This window comes from Hypanus sabinus, chromosome 13, assembly GCF_030144855.1.
Source record: "Hypanus sabinus isolate sHypSab1 chromosome 13, sHypSab1.hap1, whole genome shotgun sequence".
Taxonomy (NCBI): Eukaryota; Metazoa; Chordata; class Chondrichthyes; order Myliobatiformes; family Dasyatidae; genus Hypanus; species Hypanus sabinus.
This window is the reverse complement of record NC_082718.1, coordinates 328888-347594: the sequence shown is the minus strand read 5'-3', so window position 1 is coordinate 347594 and position 18707 is coordinate 328888. Positions and strand designations below refer to the sequence as shown.

At 40.0% G+C, this 18707-nt stretch overlaps 1 protein-coding gene across 1 annotated transcript in view; it reads right to left on the bottom strand.

Moving 5' to 3' along the window:
- Window positions 1-2127: 2127 nt before the first annotated feature.
- mapk8ip2 (mitogen-activated protein kinase 8 interacting protein 2) overlaps window positions 2128-18707 on the bottom strand; it is a 67732-nt gene continuing 51152 nt past the window's right edge. Inside the window, exons 9-14 of the mRNA XM_059988467.1 lie at window positions 17983-18155; window positions 10954-11063; window positions 7853-7972; window positions 6760-6830; window positions 5325-5423; window positions 2128-2200 (exon numbers count right to left, since the gene is read on the bottom strand). Coding sequence (XP_059844450.1) covers window positions 2128-2200; window positions 5325-5423; window positions 6760-6830; window positions 7853-7972; window positions 10954-11063; window positions 17983-18155 — 646 coding nt within the window. The remainder of the gene's footprint in view (window positions 2201-5324; window positions 5424-6759; window positions 6831-7852; window positions 7973-10953; window positions 11064-17982; window positions 18156-18707) is intronic.

Below are 18707 nucleotides of genomic sequence, written 5' to 3'. Positions count from 1 at the left end.
TTCAGTCCAAAAGGCGTCTTGCGTCTTAAACTGCTTCAAGATTCACACCTTTACCTATCCATCAGAAGAAAACATAGATTCATCTTCAATTTTAGCTGAACAGAAACCACACTGTATGAATTCCCACCGAATGAGAGGAGCAGATATTGCATTCATAAAATCAATTTTGCTTGCATGCTGGTTAATTACTATTACACTGCAAATCATACTGATTGATTCACATATCTATAGGAGAGCAGCCCTGAAATTTCCTCCTCTGGCTCAATCCAGCTGTTTTGTTCCTCTCATTCTCAGCCAATTCATCCTATGTTCACTTCTCTCCTCTTCTACCCTTAACTCGACTTCAAACACCAAACCACCCACAGCATCATCCCTGCTTCTGGAAGGCTGGTTACTTAGTAGGCAGCAGCTGATGGGTGCTCCAAATTAGCTCTTCCCAATTCCCTTTAAGCCCTTCCTCTGACACCTGATGCTATGCTATAAGAAGCCTGTGAGGTAAGTGCTAAGAAGATCTTAATATTTTAGAATTTCTTTTCCTGTCTGTTCACATATTACCCCTCCACACCACTCTATAATTATATCAATTAATACACCACATAAATGGAGGTTCCCAAGGAAAGCCTGGGATAACAGACAAAATGTCTCTGAGTACAACTGAAGTTACTCTTCACTGCCACATCTGTGATTTGCCCCTTTCACTGAATGCTGGCACAGTACGGATTACTGTCAGCTCCTGGTGGAAAACACCCCTTAAATGACAGCATGTAGAAGGCACTGTTCCTGCCAGTATTTATCACACAATTTATGTAAATGAGTAATGAGGAAGTGCAATAATTTGGCTAAAGTTTGATTACATGAGTTTGATAAGGTGAGGGCAATAAATTAGTTTAAGGTACTTCATGGTCTCTCTCTCTCTGGCTACACTGTGAACATAAACCTGCTAGACTGAGTCAGTCACTGTGGCATGAACATTTTGAATTCCTAGTTTCTCCTTGGCAGTGGGCAAGAAGTGATCACACAGATTTCTCTCAGCAATGAACAGATCCCATTTCACGCAAGGCAGAAGAGAGGGCAGGGATGTGAATTGGAGTAATTGGACTCAATGATCCAGAACACTGGGGTTTTTTTCTGGGTAGGAGAGTGACCCAGGAAAACTTGTTTTCATAGTGGGATTATTGCAATCAAGGAGGGAACAGTCCTTCAGAAATCACCTCTAAAGCTGTATAAACTTTTATACAGGGAGCAATCACTTTCCTGTTGACAGTTGGGTAAACTTATGCCATTGCCAAGCTTCCCTGTGTTCTGGACCAAATCTGTTCATTTTAACTAAGGCAAGAAAGAGGAAAGTTGATGTGGTTGGTGGGGACAGGAGTGTTAATGGCTTGAGTGAAGCAAAGTCAACTGCCCCAGAAGTAAACATGACGTTAGCAAAGTCAAGGTTCACTCTGCAACAAGAAATCTTTTCCTGGTCTAAGGCATTGTCCACCTGATCATACGGACAAGTTCTGCATCCTGGCAGACTTCATCAGCTACAAACTTCTGAGTAGCACCGACTAATATTAAAAAGAGACACATAATGTAGCACAATTAAATCATGCTGATATCATCATTACCCCCCCCCCCCCCCGCTGTTTGCCCGATCTACAATGAGGCAGTTGCAGTTTGGGGGATTTACTCATTGATAAGATTCAAGGAAAATAGCTGTCAAGCTAAAATAAATCAACAATAAACAAATAATAGCCATCTAAATTCCAAGCACATATGGCATTCTCCAGTCTATGCTGCGCCCACTGGCTACTTTGCTTTCTGTCTGTCTGAACTATATCAGTTTATTTTGGTGTTAAGATGATTCTGAAGCTATCTAGAACAACAGCACAGGAAGGACGTGAAGGCTAAAGTTGGATATGTAATGAATATGTGCAGCAAACACAGGTTGGATATGGTGCACTTCCAGGGTTAATGCAAAAACTCACAGGGGGTCCCCAAGTACCCTGTACTTTTCCTGGGATTCTCTTAGTTTGATTGAAGTTTAATTTTCTTTATATACAGGGAACAGAGATACAGCTCACAGCCGAGCTCAGGTCCTAAGAAAATGTCAAGTATCTCAGTGCGAGAGCTATCAAACTCTTACTCCAGGTAAATGTCTTCCGTTGGACAAGCATACTCCAGATGTTCCTGATAGTATTCCTGAAAAGCTTGGCTGTAAAGGAGAAAAGGTGCAAAATATTACTAAGTACAATCTATGCTGCCTTGTTTCCCCAACCACTCCTGCAGGATGCATATTTTCATAACCATTATCAGCCCATCATTATATCCCTTAAGAGTCTTGCTTTGTGTGAATTGATGAATGTGCACACAATTGGTGAATGTTCAATTATTGACGAATATTCAGTAACCAGTCAAAGATGATTTCCAAAAATGGTCGGTAATTAGGATCAGCAAAATGCCTGAAGATTTTACTTTCTTTTGTTTCTCCCTAGATCTGTGGGGCCAAGGTAAATTTAGCAACACCAATGGCCACTAATTATAGCAACTACAGACAAAAAAATAAAACCAAGGTGTACTTTGCAAATTCAGGTCCTCATCTCCACCCACCAGTGGGCAACATCACTCTGATTTTCTGAAGTATCTTTATTTTATTCTGATAGAATCAATAAATATTTTGGCATAAAAGCAGACCACTTGGATAATTGTGTCCATAATGGCCTTTAAACCTAATATTACTTCCCAATTTTCACTGTGAAGCCTAGAAAATTAAGGCGTTTCTCATGATCATCCAGATATCTATTAATGTAAGGAGACTTCCTGCCCCAGCTATCCTTTCAGACACTGGATTTCACACTGCATCAGTCCTGGGATGAAAAGTGTTTCCATTAATGCTGCAAATCAAATTTCCTTTAGGGTTAGGGTTAGGGTTAGTTGATCTGGCCTCTCATAATTCATATTTCCCTCATTTAAATCCATGCTCTATCCTAATCAATCTTTTTAATTGCTTAAATTCTTGCATCCTGACAATGGCCTTGTAAATCTCTTCTATATCAAGCATGTTGCTCATGATGATGAGAAACATACAGAGACCATCCAACTGTGATCTAACACCCTCCCTGCTTTTACATTCTGTACTTCAGTGACTACAATATCCCATGTGTCTTCTCAACACCTTTGTTATCTGTCCTTCTCAATGTATTATTCAAAGTTTCTAGAATGAACAACTTCCTATTTTCTGACTAACTTGTTCTTGCAGTCTATATCTTGTTAGTTATATGGCCAGTATATCTCAATGTAAAATCAAAACAAGACACTTATATGTTCTTTCTTAAAACAATCTCCCCGGCAATACCTTCTGCCTGAATCTATTCCCTACTTTTATCTGATGATTTACCACATCTTAAAGGGTTAAATTATGTGCAGTGATCTTTTCTGGTGGAGGGGTGATTTTGAAAGTTTAATTTTCATCCTAGGGGCAGCATAAATCAGGTACTCATGCAAAGGCTGCGGTTCCTTGATGAAAAATGAAACTTTAAAGAGATATAGCTGATAATTGTTTAGAATATGGATCAAAGATAACAAAATGAAACTGAAAGAATAAATGAGGTATGATCTAAACCAAGGTTCTCAACCTGGGGTCCATATAGCCCTTGCTTAATTATTGGTCCATGGCATAAAAAAAGCCACTGATCAAAATGCTTAACATCTATTCCTACTCCTGTGTTCATTATCACAGAGGACAGGTGGATTTCCCTCTTCACTACACTTGACTTAGGTGAGCACTCCATCCCATTTCACCCTTTATACATAAAACTATTGACACTGAAGCAGAATTAGGCCATTTAAACCCATTGATTCTGCTTCACTATTCTATCATGGCTGACTTCCATCTCTACCCCATTCTTCTGCCTTCTCCCTGTAAACCTTGATACCCTGACTAATCAAGAAACTATCCACCTTTGCTTTAAGTATACCCAATGACTGGCCCTCCACAAGCATCTGTGGAAATGGATTCCACAGATTCATTACCTTCTGGCTAAATAAATTCCTCCTCATTTCTCTTTTAAATGGATGCCCTTCTATTCTGAGGGTGTGCTCTCTAGTCCTAGACTCATTCACTATGACATCCTCTCCATGTTCAGTCTAACTAGTCCTTTCAATATTCAATAAGTTTCAGTGAGATTCCCCCCCACCCCAATACTTCTAAAGTCCAACAAGTAAAGGAAAAGAGTTATCAAATACTCCCAAACATTAACCCCTTTATTCCCTGAATCATTCTTGGGAACCTCCTCTGGATCTTCACCTATGCCAACATTAGATAAGGGGTCCAAAACTGTTCACAATACTCCAAGTGTGGTCTGATCAATGCCTTAGAAAGCCTCAGCATTACATTCTTGCTTTTATATTCTAGTCCTCATTAAATAAATGTTAACATTGCACTTGCCTCCCTTACCACCAACTCAACTTGCAAATTAAGGAATCCTGCACAAGGACTTCCAAGTCCCTTTGCATCTCTAATTTTTGGATTTGTTCTCCACTTAGAAAAAAGCCTATGCCTTTATTCCTTCTACCAAAATGCATGTCAATACAATTCCTACGCTCTATTCCATCTGCCAATTTTTTGTTCATTCTCCTAATCTTTTTAATTCCTTCTGCAGACCCACTGTTTCCTCAGTGTTGCCTACCCTTCCACCTACCTTTGTATTGTCCTCAAAACCATCAATTCTGTCATCTAAATCACTGACGTATAATATGAAAAGAAGCGGCCCCAACACTGACCACTGTGGAACTCTACTAGACACTGACAGCCAATCAGAAAAGGCCCCCTTTATTCCCACTTTTTGCCTCCTGCCAGTCAGCTAATCTTCTATCCATGCTAGTATCCTTCCTGTAATACTATGGGCTTTTATCTTGTTTAAGTGGACTCACATGCAGCATTTTGTCAAAGGTCTTCTGAGAATCCAAGTACAAAACATCCACTGACTGTCCTTTGTCTATCCTGCCTGTTATTGCATCAAAGAACTTGGCCTTCTCAATAGAAGTATTAATCGGATACAAATTCATGGGGCCCCTGAATTCTGTGGTATCACAGACCATCCTGAAGATCACTTGGAGGAAGTGGACTTTTGGTCAAGTGAACGAGCTCTGCCATTGTCAAAGGCTTCAGTATTACATGAGCAGACACTTTCAGGATTTTTACTAAGTTATGGAATTGCAGAAGGGAAGATCTGCAGGAAGTCAGAATAAATTTATAAATTTGGAGAATTGCCTTCCTTCGATACACCACCACCCTATGCCATCACCACCTCAGTTCCCATTGCCTGCATGACACTTACCCAATACACTCAGCGACACGGCGCATGCTCTCCTCGGATACAAACACATGGCAAGCAAAGCGATTGACTACTGGGTGCTTGGTGATGAATCCAAAGTAGCTGAAAGAGATATGACACAATGAGTGGCATGGAGCAGAAGAATAGAGAATGTGGACATAGTGTTGTGATCCTAGAATGTTAAAAATTGTTCTAAACTTGGAGATTGCATTAATATTAGAGATCATACTATAGGGAGAACAATGCAGACCTCCCATTAGAGACAAATTTAGCCAAACTCACTTGGATGACTGAGTCATATGCCCATTTGATAATAATGCAGTTTTAATCTCCATCCACATCAATAATGAAAGTGGTAGGAGTATTAGGTGCCTTCCTGCCAAATGAGTTAAGCTTGAAACGAGCTTAGAGGACATAGAGCAGTCATGTTTTAGTTATGCTTTCATGGATCTACTATATACCTGAGAGCATAGCTTCTTGTAGTCACTACAAGAAGGAATATATTAAAAGGAACAGAATGTAACAAGCAATTATAATACAGGCACATCGAAAAATAAATACATACACAGAACTTTGTACTGATGCCAATATTTATACCACAATTATCAACACTTAAAAAAGAAAGAGCATCTAATTATCTAATTATTTGACAGCTGATTCTAAGAGGAAGCTGTATGTAAGCTTACATTTGCAATTCCTACTATAGTAAATGTATTTCAAAAATACTTCATTGATTCTGGAGAGATTTGGAAGGTATGAAGTTTGTGAAAGGTGCTATGCACCTTTAATAATGAAAACATATGTACAAAGTTCAGAGGGTTTTTTATTAATTGCAACTATATGGATTTTATTAATTGCAGATGCAATCTGATTTGAAACCAATTTTTAACTCATTCCAATTTTAAACCAGTAAATCACCAAATACACACGAAGACCAACATAACCCTAACTCTAAGCATAACAAGTCTGGAATGTAGATTGAAAATGAATAAATTGGTAAAGATAGCAGTTACCAGAAAGAAAACAAGATGTGAGATTGAATGAAAAGGATTAGTGAAAAACAAAAAGAGAACTTCCACATTGGAAATCTGTTTCTGTTGGCTTGTAAAATGATGGAAATAAATACAGAATAATTGTGTTTCAAGTGACCTCCGGGGGTTCACAGAAATCAACACCTAATTCTGAACTGCTCAAGGGATGATCAATGATGGTTGATTTTAGTTCACTGCTAAGACTAATGAATATATCGATGATTATTCAGCGGGCATTTAGATGGCCTAGGTCACAAACTATCAATGGTGTGAGGTTAGTTGGGATTAACATTGATGTAAAACATCAACAATGAAACTACTTCACTAATAATAGCACCTTATAATCATCCAACATTTTAATTTAACAAAAAGGACATCAGGAGTTAATGAATTGATCTCATCCTTACCAGCTGTTTTTCGGATGGCATCCACAGAATGAAATGTTCTTCATTTGGAAAAAATGGCTGCATCTTTCACTCTGAGAGAAAAGAAGAACAAACAGACAAAGTTACATTCAGTCACTCTCCCACTGACCAAACACCAAATAATCAACTATGTGGAGACGTTCAGCTAACCTCTAATGTAAATACCACAGGATGACAGATACCTTACTCGGCATTATAGTGGAAAGAACAGCATTCATCCAATGGTTTGTATTAGGTGTCACAGAAATTTTGTCTTATTGTCCAGAATTCAGAGGAAGAAATGTTCTGCATTCACCCCAAAGCTGCTTTTTCCAGTTATTCATTCTCTCATTTAGGAATGTATGTGAACAACAGTACAAGTTAAGATCGTTCCAAACTTCAGATTTCATCTTGCCTTGAAGATACTGATACTTATTGAGGCTCTGAATCTCACTTAACTAGCCAATCTCATTTAAAGAGTATGAATGTCCAGAGACTATTTTACATCAATGTATCATTACCAAGTCCAGTCCAAGCACATATTTATAAGCTACAGAGGCCACTGAATTCTGAAATAAATATAGAAAATGCTGGAACCAGCAGGTCACTTATCTCTGGGAGAGAGAGTGAAACCATGTTAATATTTCAGTTCCCAAAGCATAAAACACTACTGATTCTGGAAATCTAAACTAAAACTGAGAAATTATTTGAAATTGAACAGACATGGCTGAGTGCAATGTCAGGTGTTCATACTGATACCCCTTTTGTCTTCTATGAATGGACTGATTCATCAGTAGATAAGAGGTAGACAAGAAGATAAGCTGACAGATTGATGCACCATCAATAACTCTCGGAGACGTGAGGCAAGATATAGGCTTTTATTGGCTGGAAGAAAGAACAAGCAGCAAGTGACCACCACACAACATCCTGGAGACTGAGGAAGGGGCTGTGCCTCCAATCGCCTTTATACCGGGGTCTGTGGGAGGAGCCACAGGAGCAGTCAGCAAGGGAGGCATGTCCAGACAAGTATATGTAGTTCACCACACAGATGTATGGAAAGACAAGTGTACCTCATTAGATAAACTGATTGTCCTACCTTGTCCTCCAATCCATACTCGTTCAAACTCATAGCTAACTTAACTCCTTGAATGCTGACCTCTAAATCACAACTTGCAGGAGGGCGCAAGTGAACTGTCAACTTTCTAGTGGTAGCAATCTGTAAAAGAATGTTGAAATTAATATTAAATCCATGTATTAGTCATTGCAATTTTAAACCAGTTATTAGTCTATGCATGATACTTTCCCACATCATGTCAGACTCTGGTGTTCAACTCTACAACATTGTATAATGTTGTATAGATTAATACCAATGCATAATGTTAAACCCAAGAATTAGCACAATATTAACCCATGGTTTTTATTTAATGTAGAACAGTATAGCACAGTACAGGCCCTTCAGCCCATGATGTCCTGCCAATCTTTTAACCTACTCCAAGATCAATCTGAGGCTGTCCTCCCCCACATAGTTCACCATGTTTCTTTCATCCATGTGTCTATCTAAGAGCCATTTTTAAAATATCCCTAGTGTATTTGTTTCTACCATCATGCTTGGCATCGCATACTATACACCCACCAATCTGTATAAAAAAACTACCTCTGACATTCCTTCTATATTTTCCTCCTATCACCTTAAAATTGGACACTCTGGTATTAGCCATTTCTGTCCTGGGAAAAAGGCATTGGTTGTCCACACTATGTACGCCTCTGATCAAATCACCTCTCATCCTCCTTTGCTCCAAAGAGAAAAGACCTATGTTGCTCAATGTATCCTCATAAGACATGCTCTCTAATCCAGGCAGCACCCTGGTAAATCTCCTCTAAACCATCTCTATATCTTCCACATCCTTTCTATAATGAGGCAACCACAAATGAACATAATACTGCACGTATAATCTAGCCAGAGTTTTGTAGAGCTGCAATATTTCATCATGGCTATTGAACTTAATCCCATGACTGATGAAAGCCAACACACCGTACACCTTTGTAAACACCCTATGAAATTGCACAACAACTTAAGAGATCTATATCCCTCTGTTCCTCTACACTGCAGAGAATCCTGCACAAAGGGCAAGATTTATACATGGAGGGTATTTGGAACATGGTACAATTACAACATTTAAAAGTCATTTAGATAGGTACATGGATGCCAAAATATTAAAGAGTCATGGGCAAATGTGTGCATGTAATATCTCAGCTCCTTCGTTCCAAGAAAGAAGACCCAACCTATCCAACCTCTCCTTATAATTCAAGCCCTCCAGTTCTACTAGAATTCCTGTTAATCTTTTCTGCATCCTCTTGCTTAATCATATTCTTCCTACTGCAGTGACCAGAATGCACACAATACTCCAAGAGCAACTTAACCAATGATTTGTACAACTATAACATGGCATTCCAACTCCTGTACTTAATACATCAGTTGATAAAGGCAAGAATTCTTCACTCTGTTCACCTGTGTCACCATTTTCAGAGAAGTGTGTGTGTGTGTGTGTGTGTGTGTGTGTAGTTAAGGTGTGACTACAACCTATTTTTATCATGTGCCTCCCGGAACCCTGAGACCTCAACCTTAATAATCAACTCCAACATTTTCGCAACCACTGAGGTCCTACTAACTGGTCTATAGTTTTTTTTCTTTCTGCCTCTCTCCCTTCTTGAAGGGGAGAGTGACATTCGTAATCTTTCAGTCTTCTGCAACCATTTCAGAATCTCCATTTCAGAATTTCAGACCTCCACCTTAACTCCTGGTGGAGTCGTCGGGGCACCATCATGACAAGCTTTTTGCACCAATATTTTTGGTGATTGCTCATCGTTTGGTGTGTCTTGAGCATCTGAAACCTGAGGGAGCCCATCCCTCTCCAGGGATGGATTCGAACTCAGGATCTCTCACCCCGAAGTCCAGCGCCGATGCCACTACGCCACCAGTGTATCTGTACCCATCCTCAGAACATTTCCACTAACCTAGAAATCACTTAGTGTGATGGAACTCTGTGCAGACAGCCTGCTCAAGGAATCTAAGGTCAGGCTTGAGGGCAAAGTGGCTCAGTATATGCAGCAACACTATTTATTCATTTAGAAATATAATAAATATCTCCTGGCCAAACAAACGTGCACCACCCATTTACACCTGTAACTAATTAACCTGCTAACTCAAACATCTTTGGAATGCGTGAGGAAACCCGAGCACCCACAGGAAACCCACGTGGTCACAGGCAGAACATATAAAGTTTTTACAGACAGAGGCAGGAATTGAACCTGGGTCACAGGCGCTGTGATAGTATTACATTAACTGCTGTGCTACTATGCTACCCTTGACAGGAGAAGGAATACTTCAAGCCTGCCTGGCAGAGTATGATTAAGGTCTCAATACTGGGTATGTCCATCTGGGATAAAACACTGAAGCAATTTCAATTACCCTGCTAACAGGTTTCTTGGACTTTGGAAAGACAAATTGATAGTAGTATTCCAGTGCAATAGTAGGTTGGAGGGGAAAGCAGTATGATAGATAAATATTGACAAGGTTGTGTAATGACAGACTTGCTTGATTCCATTTTGAGACTGACAGTGGTGGACCCCTGATTAGGATCACAGTTTGTATGTATCATACAACAGATATAGAATTACACTGAATTTTTGAGCTGAGCTCAATCAGATCTGTAGACCAATTGTTGTATTTGGTCTTTGCATTCCTAGAATAATGAGAGAAGAAAAATCTGATCACTATCTGTTACCATTTACATTGGTCACTGCACTCCTCCCCGCATGGGTCGTTGTCTCTCCCCTCTCTCTTCCAAGTCGTCCTGTGTAGATCTTAAATTCTTATTTTAGTTTATTTCCATATTCCATTTATTTTAATGATTTATTCACTAGAGCAGTTTTCCAAATTTCCTGACCACAAAAACTGAGATAAGATCAACCTCTCATGGACAGTGAAGTGATTAGCTAGGAAGACAATATTCCCAAGGAAACAAGACTTGCAAATGTCCAGCCAGAATACTTTCTTCCCTCGTTTATGGTCTTTTATCACTACATTTCTATTCTCTTCCTTGGACTTTAAGTTTGATTATCTGAATAATGAACTTACTCTCCACCAATATTTCTTAATAAAGCAATTATTTCCTCGACCTAATGGTTATGCCTCACCTTCTGCATTGCAGCACACAGGATATCATTACCCTGGTGATAGGGCACTTCCACAGATCCCAGGAATTGCACATTGAACTTCTCCACCCAGATACTGCTCTTCTTTATCCCTGAATCAACACACAGCAGAAAATGAGTTAAGATCACCTTAATAAGTGGCTGATAAAGTTGCTCCATCAGAGGCTTTAGGGCTGTGTTGCTGAGACCATGGCTTCAGATGACTAGAATATCAAGTGTAAGAAGTACACTCACATAGCACCTTAGCACTTCATGCACAAGGCAATACCATTAAATGGAGGGAGCACTGAAATTAGATTTAGTTTAATACAATATAATTATAATTGTTACAAAAAGTATAGATCAACATGCTTCTTGAATTATGAAATGTACTGCTCAAGTCTCATTACATAGAAACATAGAAGAAACACAGAAAACCTACAGCACAATACAGGCCTTTTGGTCCACAAATTTGTGCTGACATGTCCCTTACCTTAGAAATTACTAGGCTTACCTATAGCCCTCTATTTTTCTAAGCTCCATGTACCTATCCAAAAGTCTCTTATCCACCTCCACCACCGTTTCTGGAAGCCCATTCCACACACTCACCACTCTCTGAGTAAAAAACCTACTCCTGACATCTCCTCTGTACCTACCAGCATCTTAAACCAGTGTCCTCTTGTGGCAACCATTTCAGCCCTGGGAAAAAGCCTCTGACTATCCACACGATCAATGCCTCTCTTCATCTTATACACCTCTATCAGGTCACCTCTCATCCTCCGTCGCTCCAAGGAGAAAAGGCCGAGTTCACTCAACCTATTCTCATAAGGCATGCTCCCCAATCCAGGCAACATCCTTGTAAATCTCCTCTGCACCCTTTCTATGGCTTCCACATTCTTCCTGTAGTGAGGCAACCAGAACTGAGCACAGTACTCCAAGTGGGGTCTGACCGGGGTCCTATATAGCTGCAACATTACCTCTCGGCTCCTAAATTCAATTCCACAATTGATGAAGGCCAATACACCGTACGCCTTCTTAACTACAGAGTTAACCTGCGCAGCTGCTTTGAGTGTCCTATAGGCTCGGACCCCAAGATCCCTCTGATCCTCCACACTGCCAAGAGTCTTACCCATTAATACTATATTCTGCCATCATATTTGATCTACCAAAATGAACCACTTCACACTTATCTGGGTTGAACTACATCTGCCACTTCTCAGCCCAGTTTTGCATCCTATCAATGTTCCGCTGTAACCTCTGAAAGTCCTCCACACTATCCACAACACCTCCACACCACCTTTTAGTGAATTTGTAATGTTATCAGAAGTTACATGTCAGGATGGAGGGACTAATCAATAGCAGCCCAGTAACATTAAAAAATAATTCACATTAATCGCTAAAGGCCTGTGTTTATTGCCCATCCCAAACTGCTCTTGAGGAAGTGATGATGAAGAATTACTATGCTTGTTCCAATGAAGATACATGCCTAGTACTGTTAATAATTTAGACCCAGTGGCAATGAAGAACCAGATTTAAATTTCAGAGTAGTATGTATCTTGGAATGAAGCTGTAAATACTTTCTGTTCTATTCCTCCCTATGGTAAAGATCAAACATTTGAGAAAACGTAAAATGTATTTTATTTATTGATATAGCACACTACCAGGCCTTTCTGGCTTAGCAAGCCCATGCTGCCCAATTATGTTCATGAGTCCTATTAATATCCTATCCCACACATCTTCGAAACATGGGTGGAAATAGGCGCACCTGGATGAAATCCTCGCTGTCACAGGGAGAACGTACAAGCTTCTTACAGACAGCAGCTCGTGTTACTGGTGTTTCATTGGCATTACACTAATCGATACTGTGTTGCCCTAGATAATAGCTAAAATTATCAATCACAGTAATATGCAGATGGTACCATTGTGTTATCTTTATTGCCTTAGTACATAAAAGATAGTTCGAAGTGTTGAGCTCTCCTAGATTCAATTAAAAACATATCATTTTGGGAAACATGCAGCAACAATTGCATGGACAATACAAGGTCAGTTCAGCAATAGGCTATGCCATTTAACTGGCTCCTTGAATGAAAAATATTTACTGAAGGAACTTACTGCTTGATAGACAGAAAGCAATCTGAGCTGAAAAAACAGCACACTTCTTTTATAACTGTAGATAGCTGAGTTATCAGATATCAAGTAATATTGAAGGATAGGCAGGAGATATGGAAGGTGGGGTAGAACTCTTAATTAAGGATGAGATCAGGGATATAGTGAGAGACAATATAAGATCTAAGGAGCAGAATGTTGAGTCCTCCTGGTAGAGATTAGGAATAGTACAGGGAGAAGAATATCATTGGTAGGAGTTGTCCGTAGGTCACTGAATAATAACTTTATTGTGGCACAGGCAATAAACAAAGAAATATCTGATGCATGTAAGAATGGAACAGTAGTTGTCATGGGGTCTAACTTGCATGTAGATTGGACAAATCAATTTAGTCGAGGCAGCCATGAGAAGGACTTCTAAAAATACATCTGTAAAAGCCTTCTTGAACAACATGGTCATCAACCTGCAAGGGAAAATCCAATCTTAGATCTGGTCTCATGCAATGAGACAGATAAAATGAATCATTAGGGATCCTCAAGGAAAGAATGATCGGATTATGATTAAATTTCTCATACAAATTTTATCGAATTTTTTGAAGAGGTTACTAGGAAAATTGATGAGGGTAAAGCAATGGACGTTGTCTATATGGACTTCAGTAAGGCCCTTGACAAAGTTCCACATGGAAGGTTCAATCGTTACGTATTAATATTGAAGTAGTAAAATGGATTCAACAGTGGTTGGATGGGAGATGCCAGAGAATAGTGGTGGATAACTGTTTGTCAGGTTGGAAGCCGGACACTAGTGGTGTGCCTCAAGGATCTGTACTGGGTCCAATATTGTTTGTCATATACATTAATGATCTAGATGATGGGGTGGTAAATTGGATTAGTAAGTATGCAGATAGTGCTAAGATAGGTGGCATTGTGGATAATGAATTAGGTTTTCAAAGCTTGCAGAGAGATTTAGGCCAGTTAGAAGAGTGGGCTGAAAGATGGCAGATGGAGTTTAATGCTGTTAAGTGTGAGGTGCTACATTTTGGTAGGACTAATCTAAATAGGACATACATGGTAAATGGTGGGGCATTGAAGAATGCAGTAGAACAGAGTGATCTAGGAATAATGGTGCATAGTTCCCTGAAGGTGGAATCTCGTGTGGATAGGGTGGTGAAGGAAGCTTTTGTTATGTTGGTCTTTATAAATCAGAGCATTGAGTATAGGTGTTGGAATGTAATGTTAAAATTGTACAAGGCATTGGTGAAGCCAAATTTGGAGTAATGTGTACAATTCTGGTCACCAAATTATAGGAAAGATGTCAACAAAATAGAGAGAGTATAGAGGAGATTTACTAGAATGTTACCTGGGTTTCAGCACCTAACTTACAGAGAAAGGTTGAACAAGTTAGGTCTTTATTCTTTGGAGCGTAGAAGGTTGAGGGGAGACTTGATGGAGGCATTTAAAATTATGAGGGGGATAGATAGAGTTGACGAGGATAGGCTTTTTCCATTGAGAGTAGGGGAGATTCGAACAAGAGGACATGAGTTGAGAGTTAAGGGGCAAAAGTTTAGGAGTAACACGAGGGGGAACTTCTTTACTCAGAGAGTGGTAGCTGTGTGGAACGAGCTTTCAGTAGAAGTGGTAGAGGCAGGTTCGATATTGTCATTTAAAAAAAATTTGGATAGGTATATGGACAGGAAAGGAAGGGAGGGTAATGGGCTGAGTGCAGGTCGGTGGGACTAGGTGAGAGTAAGCGTTCGGCACGGACTGGAAGGGCCAAGATGGCCTGTTTCCGTGCTGTAATTGTTATATGTTATATGGTTAAATGGAGGGTGTAAAAGTTCAATCTAAAACCAACGTATTATGACTAAACAAAGGAGACTACAACAATATGAGGGAGGAGTTGGCTAGCAGAGACGGGAAACACCAGCTACAGTGTATGGTGGAGCAGTTGAGGAACAGTGGCAGACTTTCAAATAGATTTTTCAGAGTGGCACAATATATTAAAACATATAGTAAAAGTTTTTAAGAATTATATAATGTGGAAAAGTATAACTAATGTGAAACATAGAAACATAGAAAATAGGTGCAGGAGTAGGCCATTCAGCCCTTCGAGCCTGCACCGCCATTCAGTATTATCCAACTCAGAACCCTGTACCTGCTTTCTCTCCATACCCCCGATCCCTTTAGCCACAAGGGCCATATCTAACTTCCTCTTAAATATAGCCAATGAACCGGCTTCAACTGTTTCCTGTGGCAAAGAATTCCACAGATTCACCACTCTCTGTGTGAAGAAGTTTTTCCTCACCTCGGTCCTAAAAGGCTTCTCCTTTATCCTTAAACTGTGACCCCTCGTTCTGGACTTCCCCAACATTGGAAACAATCTTCCTGCATCTCGCTTGTCCAATCCCTTTAGAATTTTATACGTTTCAATAAGATCCCCTCTCAATCTTCTAAATTCCAGTGAGTATAAGCCTAGTTGATCCAGTCTTTCTTCATATGAAAGTCCTGCCATCCCAGGAATCAATCTGGTGAACCTTCTTTGTACTCCCTCTATGGCAAGAATGTCTTTCCTCAGATTAGGGGACAAAAACTGCACACAATATTCTAGGTGCAGTCTCACCAAGGCCTTGTACAACTGCAGTAGAACCTCCCTGCTCCTGTACTCAAATTTTTTTGCTATGAATGGCAACATACCATTTGCCTTTTTCACCGCCTGCTGTACCTGCATGCCCACCTTCAATGACTGGTGTACAATGACACCCAGGTCTTGTTGCACCTCCCCTTTTTCTAATCAGCCACCATTCAGATAATAATGTTTTCCTGTTCTTGCAACCAAAGTGGATAACCTCACATTTATCCACATTAAATTGCATCTGCCATGAATTTGCCCACTCACCTAACCTATAAGATAGAAATTATGTGTTCACTCCCCTTTAACTACTGATGAGACCTGATGCTGTGAGTCAGGACAAAGTTAGAACTTGAAATACTCCATTATTCAGTAAAACCCGCAACTCCAAAACTGCAAACTCAAAATTCAACACCATCAATACCACTCAGTACAGTACTGGAAAATTGAAGGAGGCGCCTTTACTCCAAAAGGCAGAAGGAAGAAGGGAAACAGTCCCTTATGTGTTGTAATGGTGAGAAGATCCTGTGAATTTTCTGCCACTTTTACCTGGAGGTAGGCTTCAGCCAAGTTCAATTTTGCAAAGTAGTGACCATCATCCAATTTTGCAAAGAGATCTGCTGGTATCAGTAATAGGTACAGTGCATCTTCAGAGCCGCTTTGAGACCAGTTGAGAACAATGTTCCCTCTAAGGTGTGCATGCGCACACATCATTTGCTACTTGCACACAAAAAAACTTAAACTGCACACAAAAGGTTGTCACCCTCAACTCTATTACCATGTTAAGTATATTCCACAATTATACACAATCACTTTTCCTTTTCTGGTTTCTGATGCAGACTGTGTTGACAACACAGAGTTAACGATGATTTGTCTGCACATTTTAGAACTAGCTTATTTATACTGTTTTTGAGGAAATTATTCAGTGCATATGTGTTGTCAATAGGCAAAAATTTGCACACACACACACACAAGATTTTTGTGCACACTGGTCATTACAAATTAGAAGAAACATTGGTTGAAAGGTCTGCACACAACTTCATTATACCATTGGTTTTCTTGATAATAACTACTGGAGCTACCCAATGTGAGTAGTTGACAGTTTTGATCATACCAGCTTGTTGCAGGTAGTCTAGCTCTTGCTCCATGATTGGGAAGGCAGCGTATGAGCTGCCTAACCCTAACCCTTTTGGGCAGAAGATTGGCTTTGCGTCTGGATGGAGATGGGGTTCTGCTTACAGTTTAGAGCAGCAACCTAAACCTTCTTGAAAAACTGTGCATCTTTGTTTGCTAATGATACTAAACTGAGTGCAAAAGCATATTGTGTAGAGGATGCAGAGAGATTAATAGGTTAAGTAAGTGGCAAGGGGTTTTGGCGGATGGAGTACAACATTGATAAAGTGAAGTCATCCACTTTGGAAGGAAAAATAGAAGATCAGATTCATATTTAAATGATGGAAGATTGCAGCATGCTGTTATGCAGAGGGAATTGAGAATGCTTGTGCATATATCATAAAAATTAGTTTGTAGGTGTAAAAGGTTGTCAAGAAAGCAAATGGAATGTTGGCCTTCATTGCCAGAGGGATTGATTGTAAGAGTAGAGAGGGTATGCTGCAATTGTACAGAGTACTGGTGCAGTGTGCACTTCTAGGTTACCTGTGAAAGGATATACTAACTTTGGAAACAGTATAGAGGAGGTTCAGCAGGGGTTTATTCACCGATGAGGGGAGAGGAGAGATTGAGTCACCTGGGACTATGGAATTCAGAAGAAAACAGATTTTACAGAAATGAATAAAATTATGAAAGAGCTGGATAAGATAGTGGCAGGAAAGTTGGTTCTACTGATAAGTGAGACTAGAACTAAGGGACATAGCTTCAAGATTCAGGGGAATAGGTGAGACAAAGGACAGAGATGAGGAGAATATGCTTTTCTCAGAGTAGTGAATCTGGAATTCTCTGCCCAGGGGTGCAGTAGAGGCTACCTCATTAAATATAGATAGATTTTTTTATATATAATATAGCAGAGGAATTAAAGGTTATGGGGAAAAAGTAGATATAGAGTTGAGTCCACGGGCAGATCAGGAACAGCAGATCAGCCTTGACGAGCCACATCAGCTATTCTTGCTCCAACTTAGAACACTCTATCTCAAAGTACTTTCGCAAACGATAAACACACCAGTGGACAAAGGAAACACATTTTTGTTTAAGACTGCAGAAAATGCTGTGTTATAGGCGGGAGGGGGAGTTACATTCTCAAATATCAGCCAGGAACATTCTAGGCACTTAAACACTTCAGGACCTACCCATAAATTCCTTGGCCTGGTTGACTACTTCATGTGCATAGTATGCTGGGAAGATTCCACGTTCCCCTGTTCTCATGTTGTAGCCTCTGTACCAATAGTCATCCTCCTCTTCTTCAACATATAATGGGTCATCAACATCCAACTCCAACTCATCCTGGTGTCGTGGTATAAACCTTTAGAAAGCAGAAGATTATCAGATCAAAAGAGCAGCTGAATTGGAAGAATAAATTGGCAAAATGTGTTCAGTTCACATGCTAGCAATAAATGATCTTTAAATTGAACGGCACACAGGAAGGGGAAATGGGGGTATTCCATGGACAACATTCATCTGGTCCAAGAATGAAGTTAATCAAGTGTTTAAGTAGACAATAGACAATAGGTGCAGAAGTAGACCATTCGGCCCCTCGAGTCTGCACCGCCATTCTGAGATCATGGCTGATCATTCACTATCAATACCCAGTCCCTGCCTTGTCCCCATATCCCTTGATTCCCCTATCCATCAGATACCTATCTAGCTCCTTCTTGAAAGCATCCAGAGAATTGGCCTCCACCGCCTTCCGAGGCAGTGCATTCCACACCTCCACAACTCTCTGGGAGAAGAAGCTCTTCCTCAACTCTGTTTTAAATAACTGACCTCTTATTCTCAATCCATGCCCTCTGGTACTGGACTCTCCCAACATCTGGAACATATTTCCTGCCTCAATCCTATCAAATCCTTTAATTAT